This window comes from Melopsittacus undulatus, chromosome 4 (assembly GCF_012275295.1).
Source record: "Melopsittacus undulatus isolate bMelUnd1 chromosome 4, bMelUnd1.mat.Z, whole genome shotgun sequence".
Taxonomy (NCBI): domain Eukaryota; kingdom Metazoa; phylum Chordata; class Aves; order Psittaciformes; family Psittaculidae; genus Melopsittacus; species Melopsittacus undulatus.
The window spans coordinates 89,272,415-89,287,359 of NC_047530.1; the positions used below are offsets into that span (position 1 = coordinate 89,272,415).

A 14,945-nucleotide genomic window follows, 5' to 3' on the forward strand; every position below is an offset into this window, starting at 1 on the left:
TCGTGGCTGCGCGCCGGGAGCTGAGCTTGGCACCCAGGAGTCCCCCCGCCCGGCCCGCCCTGTCCGTCCCCCCGGGCTCCGGTTTCCCTGTCGGAGGCAGATGCTTTCGCAGCCCCGTCCCTCCTCCTCCTTCGCCGGAGCAGCCTCCGCGCCGCACTCCAGCAGCCCGGAGGTGCCTGCCCAGCCCAGCCAAGCCCAGCCCAGCCCCGCCGGCCGCGGTGCCCGCCCGGCCGGCCGGCCCGGCAGAGGGAGGCAGCGGGCACCCACCTGCCGGGGCCCCAGCCGGACCCTCGGGGCGGCGGCGAGCCCGGCTGCCCGGCTCCCCGCGGGGGGCGCGGAGGGGGCTCGGTGCTCTCCTCAGCCCTGGCAGGATGCTGCCTTCCTCCCGGACCCAGCTGGGGCTCTTCTTCATCCTTCTCTGCCCCGCCAACATCATCGGACTCTGGTGGTGAGTAGGACATCGTTTGGTGGGTGCAAGAGGGTCCCTCTGTCTCTAGGGGTGATACCCTCGCCCCAGCTTGGGGACAACAGAGTGCCCTACACCCAGGGCACCCCTCTAGTGGGGACTGATGCTCTCTGGCCAGGAGGATCCAGATCGGGGGGACCCCCATGCTGTCGGGGTTTGGACACACGAGTGTGTCATGGACAGCAGGCCGGGGGAACCCCTAGGGGTACGGGATACCCAGGACATGTGGAGAGAGCTGCCTCCCCGCACCCCAAGCCAGCAGCCTCGGAGGGTTGTATGCCTGAGGGGTGGGGAAGTGGGGATAGGGGCCTCCAGACCCCTCCAATAAGTCAACTTTAATTAAAAGCCCGAGGGTCCCTACGGTGTCACCTCCTGAGTGGTGGCCTGGACACGGTGGGGACAAAACCCATGTTTATAATGGTGCCTTCATCAAAGGCAGACGGTGCCTTGCAGGATACCGGAGGGGGTGGGGGATTCATTACAAGCACAGAGCTGGGACCCAGCCTTGGAAAGCACAGGTATCTGTCGAAACATGAACTATTTAAATCTATTAAGAATTTCACCCAGCCTGTCTTTATCCGGTTTTAAGTGCTTAGATTCCAGCTCCCCGGCGTGCCGTCCGGGCTATCATTCATTATCTGAGGCTATTCGTCTCCACATTGTCACACTCTTTTGACCCCTAAAATAAAGCTCTCCATAAGCTTTTCCCCTCCCGGTCCCCTGCCTGCCCGCAAGTGATTTATTCCACAGCTCCATCCCCTTCACTAGCCCTGGCTCCAGGAGCGCAGAGAGAAGGGGGAGGACTCAGTGCGTATAAACTGTGCTGTTACAGTCAGATGCACACCAGGTGAGCTTGGTAATGGAGCCCAAGTGCTGTGTTTATTGCCAGGGAAGGTGTTAACGTGGGTCTAAGGGGGGTTTACCTTTTTTTTTTCACTAGAGGAGGAGAGAGCCAGGTATATTAAGCCCTGGCAGGCACAGGGTGCCTGTGGGGTACTCCCTGCTCCCCACCTGTGCCATGCATTGACACAGTTCCTCCTGCTGCCCAAGAACAGCTGCTTTTCCTTGTCTAGCTTTTGGACTGCTGCTCTGCACACACGGCAGAAATACTGACATACTGTCCCTTCAAGTCTCCCTGCTTTCTCTGTCCCATCCCCACCAATACCCAGCCAGTGAGCTCTCACCCCTAAGCTCATGCCCCACAGTCCAGCTCCAGGGACATAGGTGCTATCTTGCCCATGGCTGGAATGGGCAGGGGTGAAGCAGGAACTCACTTTCCCTTCAGTTTAGAGGGCAGGCAGATGGCACCAGGAAGGGCAGACTGCTGGTGTTCCTCTGCCCTGTGCCCCAGCTGCTTAGAGCAGTATTTTGCTGCCGAGCCTGGGTGCTGCTGGTGCTGTGACCATGCCGTGCATGAGCTGGCAGCGCCGGCTTGGGGAGATCAGCAGGATTTGGCAGAGGAGGGCAAGGGGTCAAAGGGGATTTTTTCTTCTTAAAAAAAACAAACCAAAACAAAACAAAGCAAAACAAAACAAAAAGAAGCAAAGGAGCCTTTAATTGAAGCACCCTAACCCAGCAGCACCGTGCGGCAGAGCAGCCGCAGGGGCAGCACCAGCACGCACTCTGCTTCACTCTGGAGCCCGGAGCCAGCGTGCCAGGAGGAGGTGTTGTGCGGATGAGGCCACCAGCACCACCAAACAGGCGCGGACAGGGGACTGGAGCAGTGGCTGATTCACGAGCTGCTTCCCCCAGAGACTGGGTTCTCTGGCCCCCGGCTGAGATCATCCCACATTTCCAGGGAGCTCTTCCCATGCGGGGGAGAGAGGTCCTGGTGCTGCCTGGCCCTTTGCGCCAGCTCCAGACACGCATCTTCCCACACGCCTGCTCCCGGTACCCATCCCCTCTTCCAGGTCTGGGTAGAACTGATATCTGTAGTATCTGCTTCTGGTGAGGAGGGGTTCAGGGGTACTGCTCTGTGTTGTGCCATGATTCCTGGAAGCCACAGGCTTGGTGGCATTGGTAAAGCTGTTCCTTGCTCTCCCTGTCACCGACTCAGGGACTTCAGTGGCATTCCTTCACGTGTGCATATCTAGACACTCATGGGTGCTTAGCCAAGGAGCACGTTCCCCTGGGCAGGAAAGGAAGGTCTTTACCTCCCCCCATCCCACCCCAAGCTGCGTTGTTTGTGCAGTAAGGGGGAATGCAGGGGCTGTCTGAGGCATTTCTTCCCCATGCTGTTGACAAACTCATCTGTGAGAGTGGCATGGAGTGGCTGGGTCCCAGAGGGCATGGTCCCCAGCCCAGGCACACAGTCTGGCTTGGCCACCCTTGGTTGGTAACTGCGCCTGTTGGGATCCTGGCAGATGGTTGAATGTACAGAGGAAGGTTTGGGTGTGATGTATGAGCAGTGACATGCTGGTACATTGTAGCCAGAGAAGAAGCATCCTCACTGTGGTAGGATGCCTCCAAAGGACTCACTGAAGATACAATCATCCTTGTCCTATACCCCTGTGCCTAAGAAGCAGCAGAGGGACAGCAGGATGGGCAGACACATGGATCTTTCCATGGCAGAGGGGAGCAAGCTGTGGTCACTGTCATTCAAGTGCTGCCGGTCCCTTGGTTAGTGCCAGGCTGCAGGGTATGGGCTTGCCTTGCTCCCACCAGCCCTGCAAAACCTTTCTTCCTCCTACCCTCATCTTTTCATAGTTCTCACCTGGCTCCTTGTGCAAGAGTGGTTCCCCCCAGAGCAGGACAGGCAGAGACTGCCTGGGGCAGGGATATGGGACAGGCAAACCTGGTGTCTCAGGAGCCCCAGGCAGGTTGAGGGCAGGATTTCATGTGAGACAGTTTGTGGTTGGGCTGTGCTCACAGGGAGGGACTGTGGGGATGGAACAGGCAAATCTGAGCCTTCCCAATGCTGCATTGGCCATCAGCTCTTTGTGGGCACGACCACGAGAATCTGGGAGGTGGAAGAGAGAGTGAAGGGGAAGGTCATCCCAGGTGAGATGTGCTCCACTTCACCTGTGGGTATGAGAGATAGACCCCTGCCCTGCATCCTCTTCTCTTGCATGCACAAGTGCAGTGCATCTGCAGGTTTCCACGGGGCTCCATCAGAAGAGCTCAGGGAGGACTCATGCATCAGCACTCATGGCTGCATCCTTGCTCAAGGAGGTCCCAGCCCTGCACCCCCCAAAAGCCACATACCTACAAGAGGGTTTCATGTGGGTGACCTCCCCTTCCCCTCTGCTACCCCAAGCAGCATTCACACTGTGCAGAGTTGTAGGGCCTTGGGGTGAGGATCATGATTCACCCCCTGGGCTTGCTGACCAACACCCAACAACCCACAGCCCACGGTCCCCCATGGTGCCCAGCAGACTGGTCTTCCCAGTCATCCCGGGCATACCCTCACCCCTGGAGCAGTGCCTTGCAGGCAGCAAAGCACCTCCCAGCATGGGAACCCCTGCCTGGCACCATCTCCCTGTGCTCCTTCTAGGGCAGCTGCTGACTGACTGGGTTCTTCAAAGGAAAAACATTTCCTTGCACTCTTTGAGGTGGCACTGGCCCTGGAATTGGGCTATCTGTGTCTCTGCCAAAGACAGCTGAGCTTTCCCCTGTGCCATCCCTTGTTCCTGCTCCTGGCAACCTCAGCTCTCCACTGTGACATCCATGGTACCCAGCCCCGTCTTGCATGTGCCCAGAGCTTTGTGTCTGAGCTTTGTGTCAGAGGCTTGATCCCCTTAAAATCCCCATCATGCAGTAGTGTGCTGGGAAGCACTGGGAACACCCCAATATTGGCTCAGGATTTGCAGGATCCTGCCACCATGTGTGGTACCCACATTTGGGCATGTTAGCCCAGCCTTTTTGCCTTTGTTAGCTCCCAGGGGCAAGATGCAGTGACCTCGGGTGGGTGGACCCCTTTCTTGGACCTCCAGGGCTTAGACATGGCTTTGGGACTGCCATCTCTGTGGATGTGTGCTTCCTCCATCCCCCTGGTACCCACAGCACAAGCTTGGGCAGTTCCTGCCTGCGGGCACCTGGCCTTGGCGTGACCTTGCAGCAGGCAGGTCCATGGATTGATGCCGTGCCACGCTAAAGTTTCTTTCCTTTGGGCAGCTTCCCAGCTGTTTGCATGCTATCTTTACCAAGGAAGTGTGAGGAGGAGGGCAGGGAAGAGGGTCCCCCTGCTCTCCCTGTCCCATGGCATTCCCCTTTCCTTGGTGTCCCCAGTACTGCTCAGCAGCTCAGCCCTGGCCATGCCCCCCAGCGCAGTGACTTGCTGTTTACTCACACCCCAGCTCCCCCCGTGTGCCTCCTGCTCCTCTTTCCACATCCGCCTGCCTGGGTTAGTGGCAGCACCCACACATCGCCCTGGGTGAGGGGCTGGGTACCTGTCGTGCGCCTGTGCAGGATGAAGGGAAAGCTGGATGGGTGAAATCCATGTGTGTGTCCCCTCACCCTGTTTGCACAGCTTGGAAAGGGACCAGCTCCTGCCAGGTCTGATTTCCTTGCAGGGCTGTCACTGAGTGACACACCACTGAGTGGGATGTGGGGTGACCTGTCACCTCAGGGATAGAGCTCAGCTCTCCAGGGTTGGCATCCCATGGCTCTTGCTTCTCCAAAGCAGGTGGAGAAGTGCCTATGGGCTCTGGGCAGTGAGATGGGTATGCTGGCGTCCTGCATCCCCTTCCTGAAAGCATTCAGGGGCTGGGATGAAAACCGGGATGCAAGGCAAGCCAACCAAGGGGACCCTTGCTACCCCACAGCAGGATCCCCTTGCCACACAGAAATAGCCAGGCAGCAGTTAGCAATGGGTGCCTCATGGAGCTGGCATGGCACAACTGTCACTCTTCCTCAGGGTTTCAGGGCCATCAGGACCATAGGAGACATTTTTCCACCCAAGATGTGGGTGCTGTTCATGAAGTCTGGTCATCCTCTTCCTCGTCACATGGCTCTGCCAGCCCCTTTCCACCAGCTTTCTGCAAACCAGGACCCCACTGGCTCTCCTTGATCACATTCTGTTGGCACGGGCCAGGAGAAGCCCTGCTTCACACCAGCCCCATGTCCAAAGGGGAGATGGGAACTTGTGACAGGTTCCTTGGCCTATAATTTTGGCTGGGAACCACACTGGGACACACTGAGGCTCCATAACAGTGAGGTGAGCTGGAAAAGCTGGTGATGACAACAACTGGGAGCCCCTGGCTCTGTTGCACTGATGACAGCATCCACAACACGTGTTGCATCAGAAACAACAGTGACTCTATTTTCCGTGCGTCACCTGGACTGGTCCCAGGCTGCATCTGTGGCAGCCGAAGGGATGACAGTAGCAGGTTGGGTGCAGGTTGTATCACCTCTTCTGTGCTGCTCTCAGTTTCCCCTTTCAGCAATGGGGGTTGTTTCCCTTACACAGGGGTGCTGTGAATCAGAAAGTCAGAAAGTGGGGCTCATTATCCTGGGTCTTTTTGGGGCAAGGTGGCAACTGCCTGGGGCATCAGGAGAGGGGTGCCAGGGGCAGCAGGAGGGATGCTGCCGAGGCACAGACTCCTGACAGGGGGTGCCAGGTGGGAGGCATCGGGTACCAGGGTGCCCTGGGCAGGCTGGGGGGAGCAGGGCTGGCGACCCGGTTCCCTCACCAGGGCAGGGGGAGGAGTGCCCGGCGGCAGAGGTGGGGCACCTTAATTGTAGATGCGGGAGGCCTTGGAGCAGGACAAGCTCAGGCAGATCTGGGCCCTGTGCTGGAGCCCTTGCCAAAGCGGTAGCAGTTTGGCAGCATTTTTCTTGCCCTTGTCTCCCCCCATCTCTCCCCCATCCCCTCCAAAGCAAAACAGCTTTTGGGCTCCTGGCAGCCTCCCCGTGCCAGAACGCAGAGCCCAGCGGAAATTAACATCGCTCCGGACTTAGGCAGCCCACCCCACGCCTCGTCAGCACGGCCGGGAGCTCCCGCTGGCCTCCCTGCCGACGGGACACGGGTGCAGACCCCCCTCCGCCCCCCAGCCCCGCGGGGCTGAGCTCTTCTTCCCGGCCTGATGCGGCGGGCCGGGGTGAGCCGCAGTTCAGCATTTGATCTGATGGCCCCGGGGGCTGGCGCATCGTTTTATACGAGTACAAAGAGGAGTCTCTTAATGAAAGTCCCATCCAGGCTGCCTTTTCTCCCCACCACACCGAAGCAGGAGGACAAACCTCTGCCATCTCACTGGGGATGTCGGGAGCCCATGGTTCCCAAGGAGGGAGAGCTTAAAGCGCAGCCTTGAGCCTTGAATCCATCCCCATGTGGTCATCTTGTGACAGGACTGGGCAGGCTTGTTGGTGGCTTTCCCACGTGGGCCTCAGTTTCCCCAGCAATGGGGAGCCTGTGCCATTCCATCACAGACTCATGACACTGCCCCAGCCCTTTGCTGAGGTTCCCGTGCGTCATGCAACAAAGGGAAACTGAACTGTGGGAAGCAAAGGGAGATGCATTCTCCTCAGCAGCAGCGTGGGCTTGCCTCAGTTTCCCTGCTGGAGGTCACCTTTCCAGCCTCTGCCTCTAGGTTGAGCTGTTTAACGCTTTAAACCTCCAGACAAAGTATAAAGACTCCTTTTCCAGGCTGTGTGAGAGGGCACATCCTTCCCAAACCCAGCTGCAGTTTGATGGGCAGGAGACGCAGGCAGCATGGGAGCCTGATGTGGTGCAGGGGGGGCCCTGGCAAGACCTTGAGCTTCAAACAAGGGGCTCAGAAAGGGTTTGCACTGGGGGCAAAGTGGCAAGTGAAGTCCTGCAGCCCTGCAGCTGTGGAGAGCAAAAAGGAAACCCAGAACACAGTTAAACACTGAGATTCAGCTTGTGATTTTCGAGCCCCTGGGGCTTGGCCAGACTATAAAGGTCTGGGTTTGGAAGCTGCAGCCACAGCTGGTGCTCCCAAGTGAGTGAGGCAGCCAGCAGCACAGGCTGCAAGGGCGCTGCTCCCCAGGGGATCCAAGGGAATGTAGCTTTGTAGTCCTTGGGCACCCCAAAGCACAAGAGATGCTAAGTGGATGCTGTGGGCATCCACAGACAGGAAAATTTTGTTATAGAGCACGACAAGCTCTGAGCCCACAGGAGCAGTGCTGCAGGCAAGTGGGAGCTGAGTGGGGTGGTGTTTGGGGTGTGCTAAATTCTGGCAGCCTATGGCCATGCAATCTCCATGCCACAGGACAGGCAGTGTGGGCAGGAGGCTGCTAGCAGGGTGTGCCTGCCCTTTTCCCACTGCGGCTCTGTCATTGCCCATGGCGGAGCTGGAGCATTGCCCACTCCAGTATGGGGCATGGTGCCGGTGGGATGCACAGCTGCACAAGTCGTGCTGTGGAGGGCACTCCAGGCAAAATGTGTGGGGAAAGAGCAGGAGTTTCTGCAGCCAGGGGCATGCTGGCAAGCCTGGCATTGTGCTCAGGCTTTGCCTCCCAGCCCCAAGAGCCAGGCGTCTTTCTCCAGCTGTGCTGGGGAGAAAGAGCTGCCTCTGACATAGGCCCAGTGGAGAGCTGCCCTCCTGCGCTGGCGTTGGCAGGGCTGGTGATGCCACCTGCATCCCTCCCTTGCGTGCCTGCCCACTGCTCCCTTCTCCTGGGGCCAGTGCCTGGGTAGCAGGAGCATGGGAGCCTGGCCAGCAGCCAAGGGGCTTTATCACCAGCAAGGTCACTCAGCTCTTCTCCCACCGGGTAAAGCAGCAAGCACTTCTGGAGAGGGGGAGGCAGACTGAGAGCTGCAGCTGCACCACACACTGGTCACATCGCGATGCTGGGGCTGTGCCAGGTCAGATCCAGACTCAAAGAGCAGGTGCTGAGCAGCACAACATGTCTGTCATTCCCCACTGTGGACACCATCACATCACCTCAGAGATGTCCCCAAGGGCTTTGGGATTTGGAGTGGCATGTGCAGCATCCTCCTCCAGGCAGTGCCAGAGTTGGGGATCTCCCCCATTCCCAGGCTGACTGGGCAAGGCAAGGAGTCCCCTGGGTGCTGGCACACAGGTGCCACTCTTACCTTTTGTCCTGCCCTCCCTGCATACCTCTCCTTGTTCCCTTGTCACCCAGGCTCAGCACTGAGCCAGCTCTGCCCGACGGCCCTGCTCCATCCCTGGGAACAGGTCTGGCCATGCCCCAACCCCACCCTGGTCTCTCCAGGCTTCGGTGCTGGTTTTGTTCTGCTCGCTGTCCCCTCCTGCAGGGCAGTGGGGAGCCCCCTGGTCATGGACCCCAACAGCATCTGCCGCAAGACGAAGCGGCTGGCGGGGAAGCAGGCGGAGCTGTGCCAGCTGGAGCCAGAGATAGTGCAGGAGGTGGCCAAGGGCACCAAGCTGGGCGTCCGGGAGTGCCAATACCAATTCCGCTTCCGCCGCTGGAACTGCACCAGCCACAGCAAGTACTTCGGCAAGATCCTGCAGCAGGGTAAGGCAAGCGCTTCCTCTGCCTCCCATCTCCAAAAAAGCCTCCAGCTACCCGGTCGCGTGCCTCCCTGGGACTCCTGGAGCAGAGTCTGGGCATGCAGGCCTGTGAGTGTGTGTGCTCTGTGTGTGTGTGTGTGTGTGTGCAGGGGGTTGCTCAGTGCTCCCCGGTGTAGTCACGCTGAGGTTTTACTGCCGGGACATGTCTCCCCGTGTTGTAATGAAGCAATTACCGATGCTCCCAGACAGTGCGGGGCTTCACAAAGCCCAAGAATGCACCCTCGTCTGGCAGTGATTTACTGCTCCCCCTGGGACCCCGGGATGTACTGGGGGAAGGGGCCCAAGTAGGAGGCAGTGCACAGTAGCAGGGAGCTGCTCCTTGCCCCATGGGTGCCCTGCACATCACTCCTCCTGGCCTGGGAGGGTGCAGAGGAGTGCTTGCCCCTGTTTCTGTGTCCCTGGGTAGGCACCCTGGTGTCACCCTGAGGGATAGGGTGGTAAGGAGGGATGAGCAAATCCCAGCCAGGCTGATACAGTGGTCCAAGCCCAGCCCAGCTGCATCAAGGCCAGAGCAGGGGCAAAGCAAAGGGGTATCTGTGAGTTTGTAAGGGATGGGAAAGCACTGCCAGGCTCCCTAGGAACAGAGGCTGGGAGGTGGATAGGTAAGTGGGGTGTGAACTTGAAGCAGCTTGGGTTGGTAGGGCCACTTAGCAGGTGGTGAGCTGAGTACTGCCTCTGTTCCCATCTTGGTCCCTGTGCTGGGATAGATGATGATGCTGGGGCAAGCCCCAATGTCCTTGGTCACCACATCTGCTGGTGCATCTTGGGTGTGCTCCTGAGCCTTGCAGGGGGACAGGGTGGCCTCCCTGGGGGTTTGGCAAGGGCAGAACACCCTGGTTGAGAATACCAGTGAGGGGCAGAGCTGGGCCCCCAAGGGAGACACCGACCCAGGCTCATTTAAAAAGCTGATGTGCATGTGTGGGTTCCCCCCAATGTAGGGAGGTGCGTTCAGTTGAGGGGCACAGAGCCAGGGCATATGGGGACCACACAGCCTCTGGAGTCACTTATTTTCACACCAACCTGGCAGTGAGACAAGCAAGACCTCTGCCAGGCAGGGCACCAGGCTGGAAGTGGGGTTGTGCCAGGCTGCCAGAGCCAGACCATACTGTTGATGAGCCATTGGGTACCCAGAGCCAGGGGATGCTGAAGGAGCCACCATGGTCTGCTTAGTCCAGCCTTGCTGCTGCAGTGGTGGAAATGGGTAATGTCCTGGCAACAGAGGCAAGTTTGGGAGCCCCTAGCACTCTGGGGACAAGGGACAACCCAGTTAGGGTCATGGAGGTCCTCAGAGGGCATTGTGAGTGCCAGGAGCAGAGAGCTTGCCCTGCACTGAAAGGTGCCAGCAAGCACCAGCCTCTTTGTAATCCTGCAGGGACTGTATCCCAGCCCTTTTGGTGTTCCCATCTCTCATTCAACAGCCTCTTCTTTCCAAGGATGCTGCAGTGAGCCCCGGTTCCCTGCCATGGCCTCCCTGATGCAGTCACAGCCATCTGCCTTCCCTCCCTGCGGCCAGTGCCAGGCACAGCATGCCAGGGCAGGCCGGCGTGGGGGCAGCCACGTGTCTGGAGGAGCTGTCAGAGGAGCGGCATCCCCCCGGGCCGCGGCTGGCAGGGTGGCACGGGGACCTCTGCCAGCCCTGGGCTGCCTGCCAAGCCTCTGCCAGCCCCAGGCGGCAGCAGGCGGGTGGTCGTGTGGCTTGGGGGGGGCAGGAGGGCCAGGGCTGTCACCAGGGTGACACTGCTGGAAAGGTACCGGTGTGCCCAGGTCCTACCAACACCAGTGGGAATCAGCTTGTCGAGGAGCTACTCACAGAGCTCCTTTTCCCACAGACCCTCCAAAGACAGAGTTCTGGACATGTAGGGATGGGGCACCCCTAAAACCTCACCTTCCCCGCTGCTCCATTCTCCAAGCAACCCCTGCGTGTCACCCCACCCCCGGGCCAGCCCTGCCCTGGCATTCGGGTGGGCAGGGGTTTGCCTGGCACGGGGCGGGGGGAGCAGGGTAGCCCCCAGAGCAGGGCGCCGCACCCCTGCTGCCAGAATCCCCCGCTGGCTGCGGCTGTGAGCGGCAGGTCCGGGCAGGGGAAGGATGCTTGGAATTCGTGTCCCGGAGCAGAGAGAGACAGGAGCAAATACTAATAATAAATAATCCTGCAGGGTGGAGGCTGTGCCGGTGCAGGGAAGGGGGGCAGGCAGCGCCCCATGGCAAAGCGGGTATGGAGGGAGAGTGGGCAGCACAGCTTTATTGCTGTCATCTTACAGAGGGGTGAACGGCACCTGCAGTGTCCCTCACAGTACTTCTCTCCAGGTGCCAGCTTGCACCTGGGGATGGGATTTTTAGTGCTTGGAGAACCATTGCAGGGCAGCATTAGGAAGTTGTGGAGACCACCTAGTCACTCAAGATCCCTCTTGCTCTCCCAGATTCCTTCTTTCCTATGGAGCATCACCCCTCCTTTCAAGGGGAGGCAGGAAATTTGTTGCCCTAAGGCCTGGCAGCTGGGGGGAGGTACACTGGCAGGGCCTGGCCATGGCCCAAATTCTGCATATCTGCTTACAGGAGACAGCACCAGGTAGCCCACTCCAGGATGGGTACATCATCCAGGAGCAGCAAAGGACACAGACCAAGGGGGAAAAGGGGAGGTCTGAGCCCCCACAGGATGTTGCTGGGGGGATGCTTTGTTTGCAGAGTCTTTGCCAGAGCTGACCCCACATCCCAGCCCTGTCTGTTCTCCTGCAGATATCCGTGAGACAGCCTTTGTGTATGCCATCACGGCAGCAGGGGTGAGCCATGCCATCACACAGGCCTGCAGCATGGGCGAATTGCTGCAGTGCGGCTGCGAGCTGACGCGGAGCCGGGCTCCCCCCTCACCCACGGCAGGTCCGGGCATCGAGGGCACAGCCTGGGAGTGGGGGGGCTGCGGGGATGATGTGCAGTTCGGCTATGAGAAATCCCAGCAGTTCATGGATGCCAAGAGCAAGAAGGGCAAAAATGACATCCGGGCTCTTATTGACCTGCACAACAATGAAGCCGGACGCTTGGTAAGGTCCCCTCACTCCCTGCCTCTTCACAAGCATCACCTCCTGTGCCCCTACCCAGCTCAACCTTCCACCTTTATCTTCCCCAAGCCACATACCTGCACCAACTTTAGGTGAAATATGGACCAAATACCTTTCAGAAGCCTTTTTCAGGTGCTTTGGAAATGTCTTGTGCCTCCCCAGACCCTCCCCTGGGCTAGGGCAGCACCAAGAGGCAGGGTTTTGGCTGGTGGTACTGGGCAGGGAGGTTGGGGGACCGAGGGCTGAGCATCACTGTCTCTTCCCCAGGCGGTGCGGAGCTACATGAGGACAGAGTGCAAATGCCACGGGCTGTCAGGCTCCTGCACCCTGCGGACCTGCTGGCGGAAGATGCCCCATTTCCGTGAGGTGGGGGACCGCCTGCTTGAGCGCTTCAATGGGGCTTTCAAAGTGATGGGAGGCAACGACGGGAAAACCCTCATCCCTGTGGGTGACAACATCAAGCCTCCTGACAAACAGGACCTCATTTACTCGGCTGACTCGCCAGATTTCTGCTCTGCTAACCGTAAGACGGGCTCGCTGGGCACCCGGGGCCGCATCTGCAACAGCACAGCCATGGACACCAGTGGGTGCGATCTACTGTGCTGCGGGAGAGGGCACCGGGATGAGACCGTCGTGCTGGAGGAGAACTGCCTTTGCCGCTTCCACTGGTGCTGCGTGGTGCAGTGCCGCAAGTGCTCCGTCCGTCAGGAGCTCAGCCTCTGTGTCTGATGGCCTGAGGTCAGGCAAGGACAATCTGGGGGGCCACCTCCAGGCTCACATTGCAGTCCCCCTTGGACAGAGACAGGCTGTGCTGGTGGCAGGGACAATGGGGATGAGCCCAGCTCTGCGCCCTGGGGAATACCGGCTTCTCTGGGGGACAGTGTGAAGCTGCCTGGCACCCCCAAAGCCCCCGTGATGGGGGCTGCAGGCACAGAGCTTCCACTAATAAAGCTATTTAAAGCCACTGTGGCAGGGCGCTTCCTGGGGAGGGCTGGGAAGCGCTGACCCCTGAAACAGGATGGGACAGGCGGAGAGCTGTCCTGCTCTGGCTGTGAGTGCAGGTCAGCGAGACTGCCTCCAGTCTCCTGTTCATACTGGCCATGCTGGGACCTGTGGCAGAGCCCAGATCATTTTGTATCCACTTCCTGCTTTTCTCCATGGTTGCAGAGCCAAGACATGAGTGTGGATGAGGGTGAGCGCTCTTCTGCCCTGCTCTGCAGCCCCCAGGCTGGTGGGTGCTCTCCTCCCATCATTCATGGCCACCATCTCTTGGGGATGCCACTCTGTGTCAAGCCACCAGCCAATCTGGGATGTTTGTGATGTTTGCTCAAGGCCCCTCCGTTCACTCCTCATGCAGGAGATATGGCTAGCAGCCCTGATGCCATGGTGGTGGGCTATGAGTTTCCTGAAGGTATCCTCTATACTTCTCACTGTCTTCAGCCACCATCGGTGCAATTCCTGCCACAGAGCCTGATATGGAGGAGCCCTTCGTGGTGCTTACGCTGTTGGTTTGGTGGCATGCAAGGCATTTGCTTGGCATGCCGTATGCCACGTGCAGCCTCACCTTGCCGGCACAGTGCCAAGCATGTCCTGGTAACCTGATCAGTCTGTGCCCCTCATGTGCAAACAGGGGGTGAGGACCACCCAGCCTGGCTGCCCAGCAGGGCAGGCTGCCATCCATGAGCTCCAGAGGCTCCAGGAATCTCCAGGGGGGTTCCTCCCATGCTGCCAGAAGCCCACCAGAACTGGTTTCTCCAGCCTTGCCCAGAGTGGGGGTTAGGTAGCTGCAGAGGGGAATGCGTGTGTGCAGCACCCACTTGGCTGGCAATGGGTAGAGGAGCCCCCAAGGTATGTCTGCAGAACCAGAGCCTGGGCAGAGAGGTTCATGCTCCTGTGCCTGCCCTCCACACTGCAGCAAAACTGGCCATGGGGGCTTTGGCTGTCCACTGCTCTGCAAAAGGGCAATGTCCCACACTAGACAGTGTCAGGCAGGTCAGGAGTGGAGGTTGCAGTGCTGGGCACACTGCAAGGCCAGTGGAGCTGCAGTGAGCTGCTGCTGGTGATGCCCACCAGCAGGGCCCTCCTCACCCAGCCCAGGCAGCCGGCAGTGAAAGGCAGGAGAAGCAGGATGCCATTAACCATTAACTTGGCTGGGCGGGAGCCTCTAAATCCGTCATCTGCAGCTTCAGAGCTGGAAATTCCCTCCTGGTTTGACTGGGAGAGGGGAGGCACAAGGGGCTCCCGGGAACTCCCAGCCATGCACTCGCCCATGGGAACACATGGAGGTGTGTGAGCAGGGCTGGATGGGCATGGGTGAAGGCAGCCATGCGTGCAAGCAGCTCAGTGTGTGTGTGTGTGCACAGGTGAACACATCTACACGTGTTCACGACTGTATGTGTGTGTGTGAGCTTGTGTGCACACCCATCACACTCCTGGGTGTGCAAACAAGTTGTCCCATGTGCCTTCATGCATGTCTATGAATATACAGCAAATTGTCAGTGTGTTTGCCAGCGACACCATCCCTGCGTGCAGCATGTTTGTTTGCACGTGTCTCACTTTCTGCAGGTGTGTCTGGGACAGGGAGGATGTGTGGGTGCAGCAGGGCCCTGTGGAAAGAGAGCTGAGGAGATGCAGGGTCTGTGCACTGGGAGACGTGGGGACCAGGTCCATATGAACTAGAAACACCAGAGCACTCCTCAAGCCCTGGGTTGCCCATCAGGGGAGCTCAGTTTGGGCAGGTCCTGTGAAACTTTGGGTCACCCCTGCTCTCCCCCTGGCCATCCCAAGCTGAGGCCAGTTATGCTGGGGGATTCTGAATCTGTGAGATGTCAGAGTCCTAGCTCTGACCTTCAGCAAGCTCCTTCTTGGGAGTCTGCTTCAGTTTCCCCACAATGGGCTGCTTTCTCACTCCTAGATGCATGGACATAGCTCTGGAAGTCTGAATCATGGGTAAACCTTAGGAAAGAC

The 14,945-nt window shown here is 58.9% G+C and overlaps 1 protein-coding gene across 1 annotated transcript; it reads left to right on the forward strand.

Moving 5' to 3' along the window:
• Nucleotides 1–100: 100 nt before the first annotated feature.
• Nucleotides 101–12,942, forward strand: WNT6 (Wnt family member 6). Its single transcript, XM_034061624.1, is given in 6 exon segments — nucleotides 101–230; nucleotides 233–279; nucleotides 282–448; nucleotides 8,646–8,866; nucleotides 11,659–11,960; nucleotides 12,246–12,942. Coding segments are annotated over 6 exon segments (1,329 nt in total). The 3' UTR covers nucleotides 12,708–12,942.
• The last annotated feature ends 2,003 nt before the right edge of the window (nucleotides 12,943–14,945 follow it).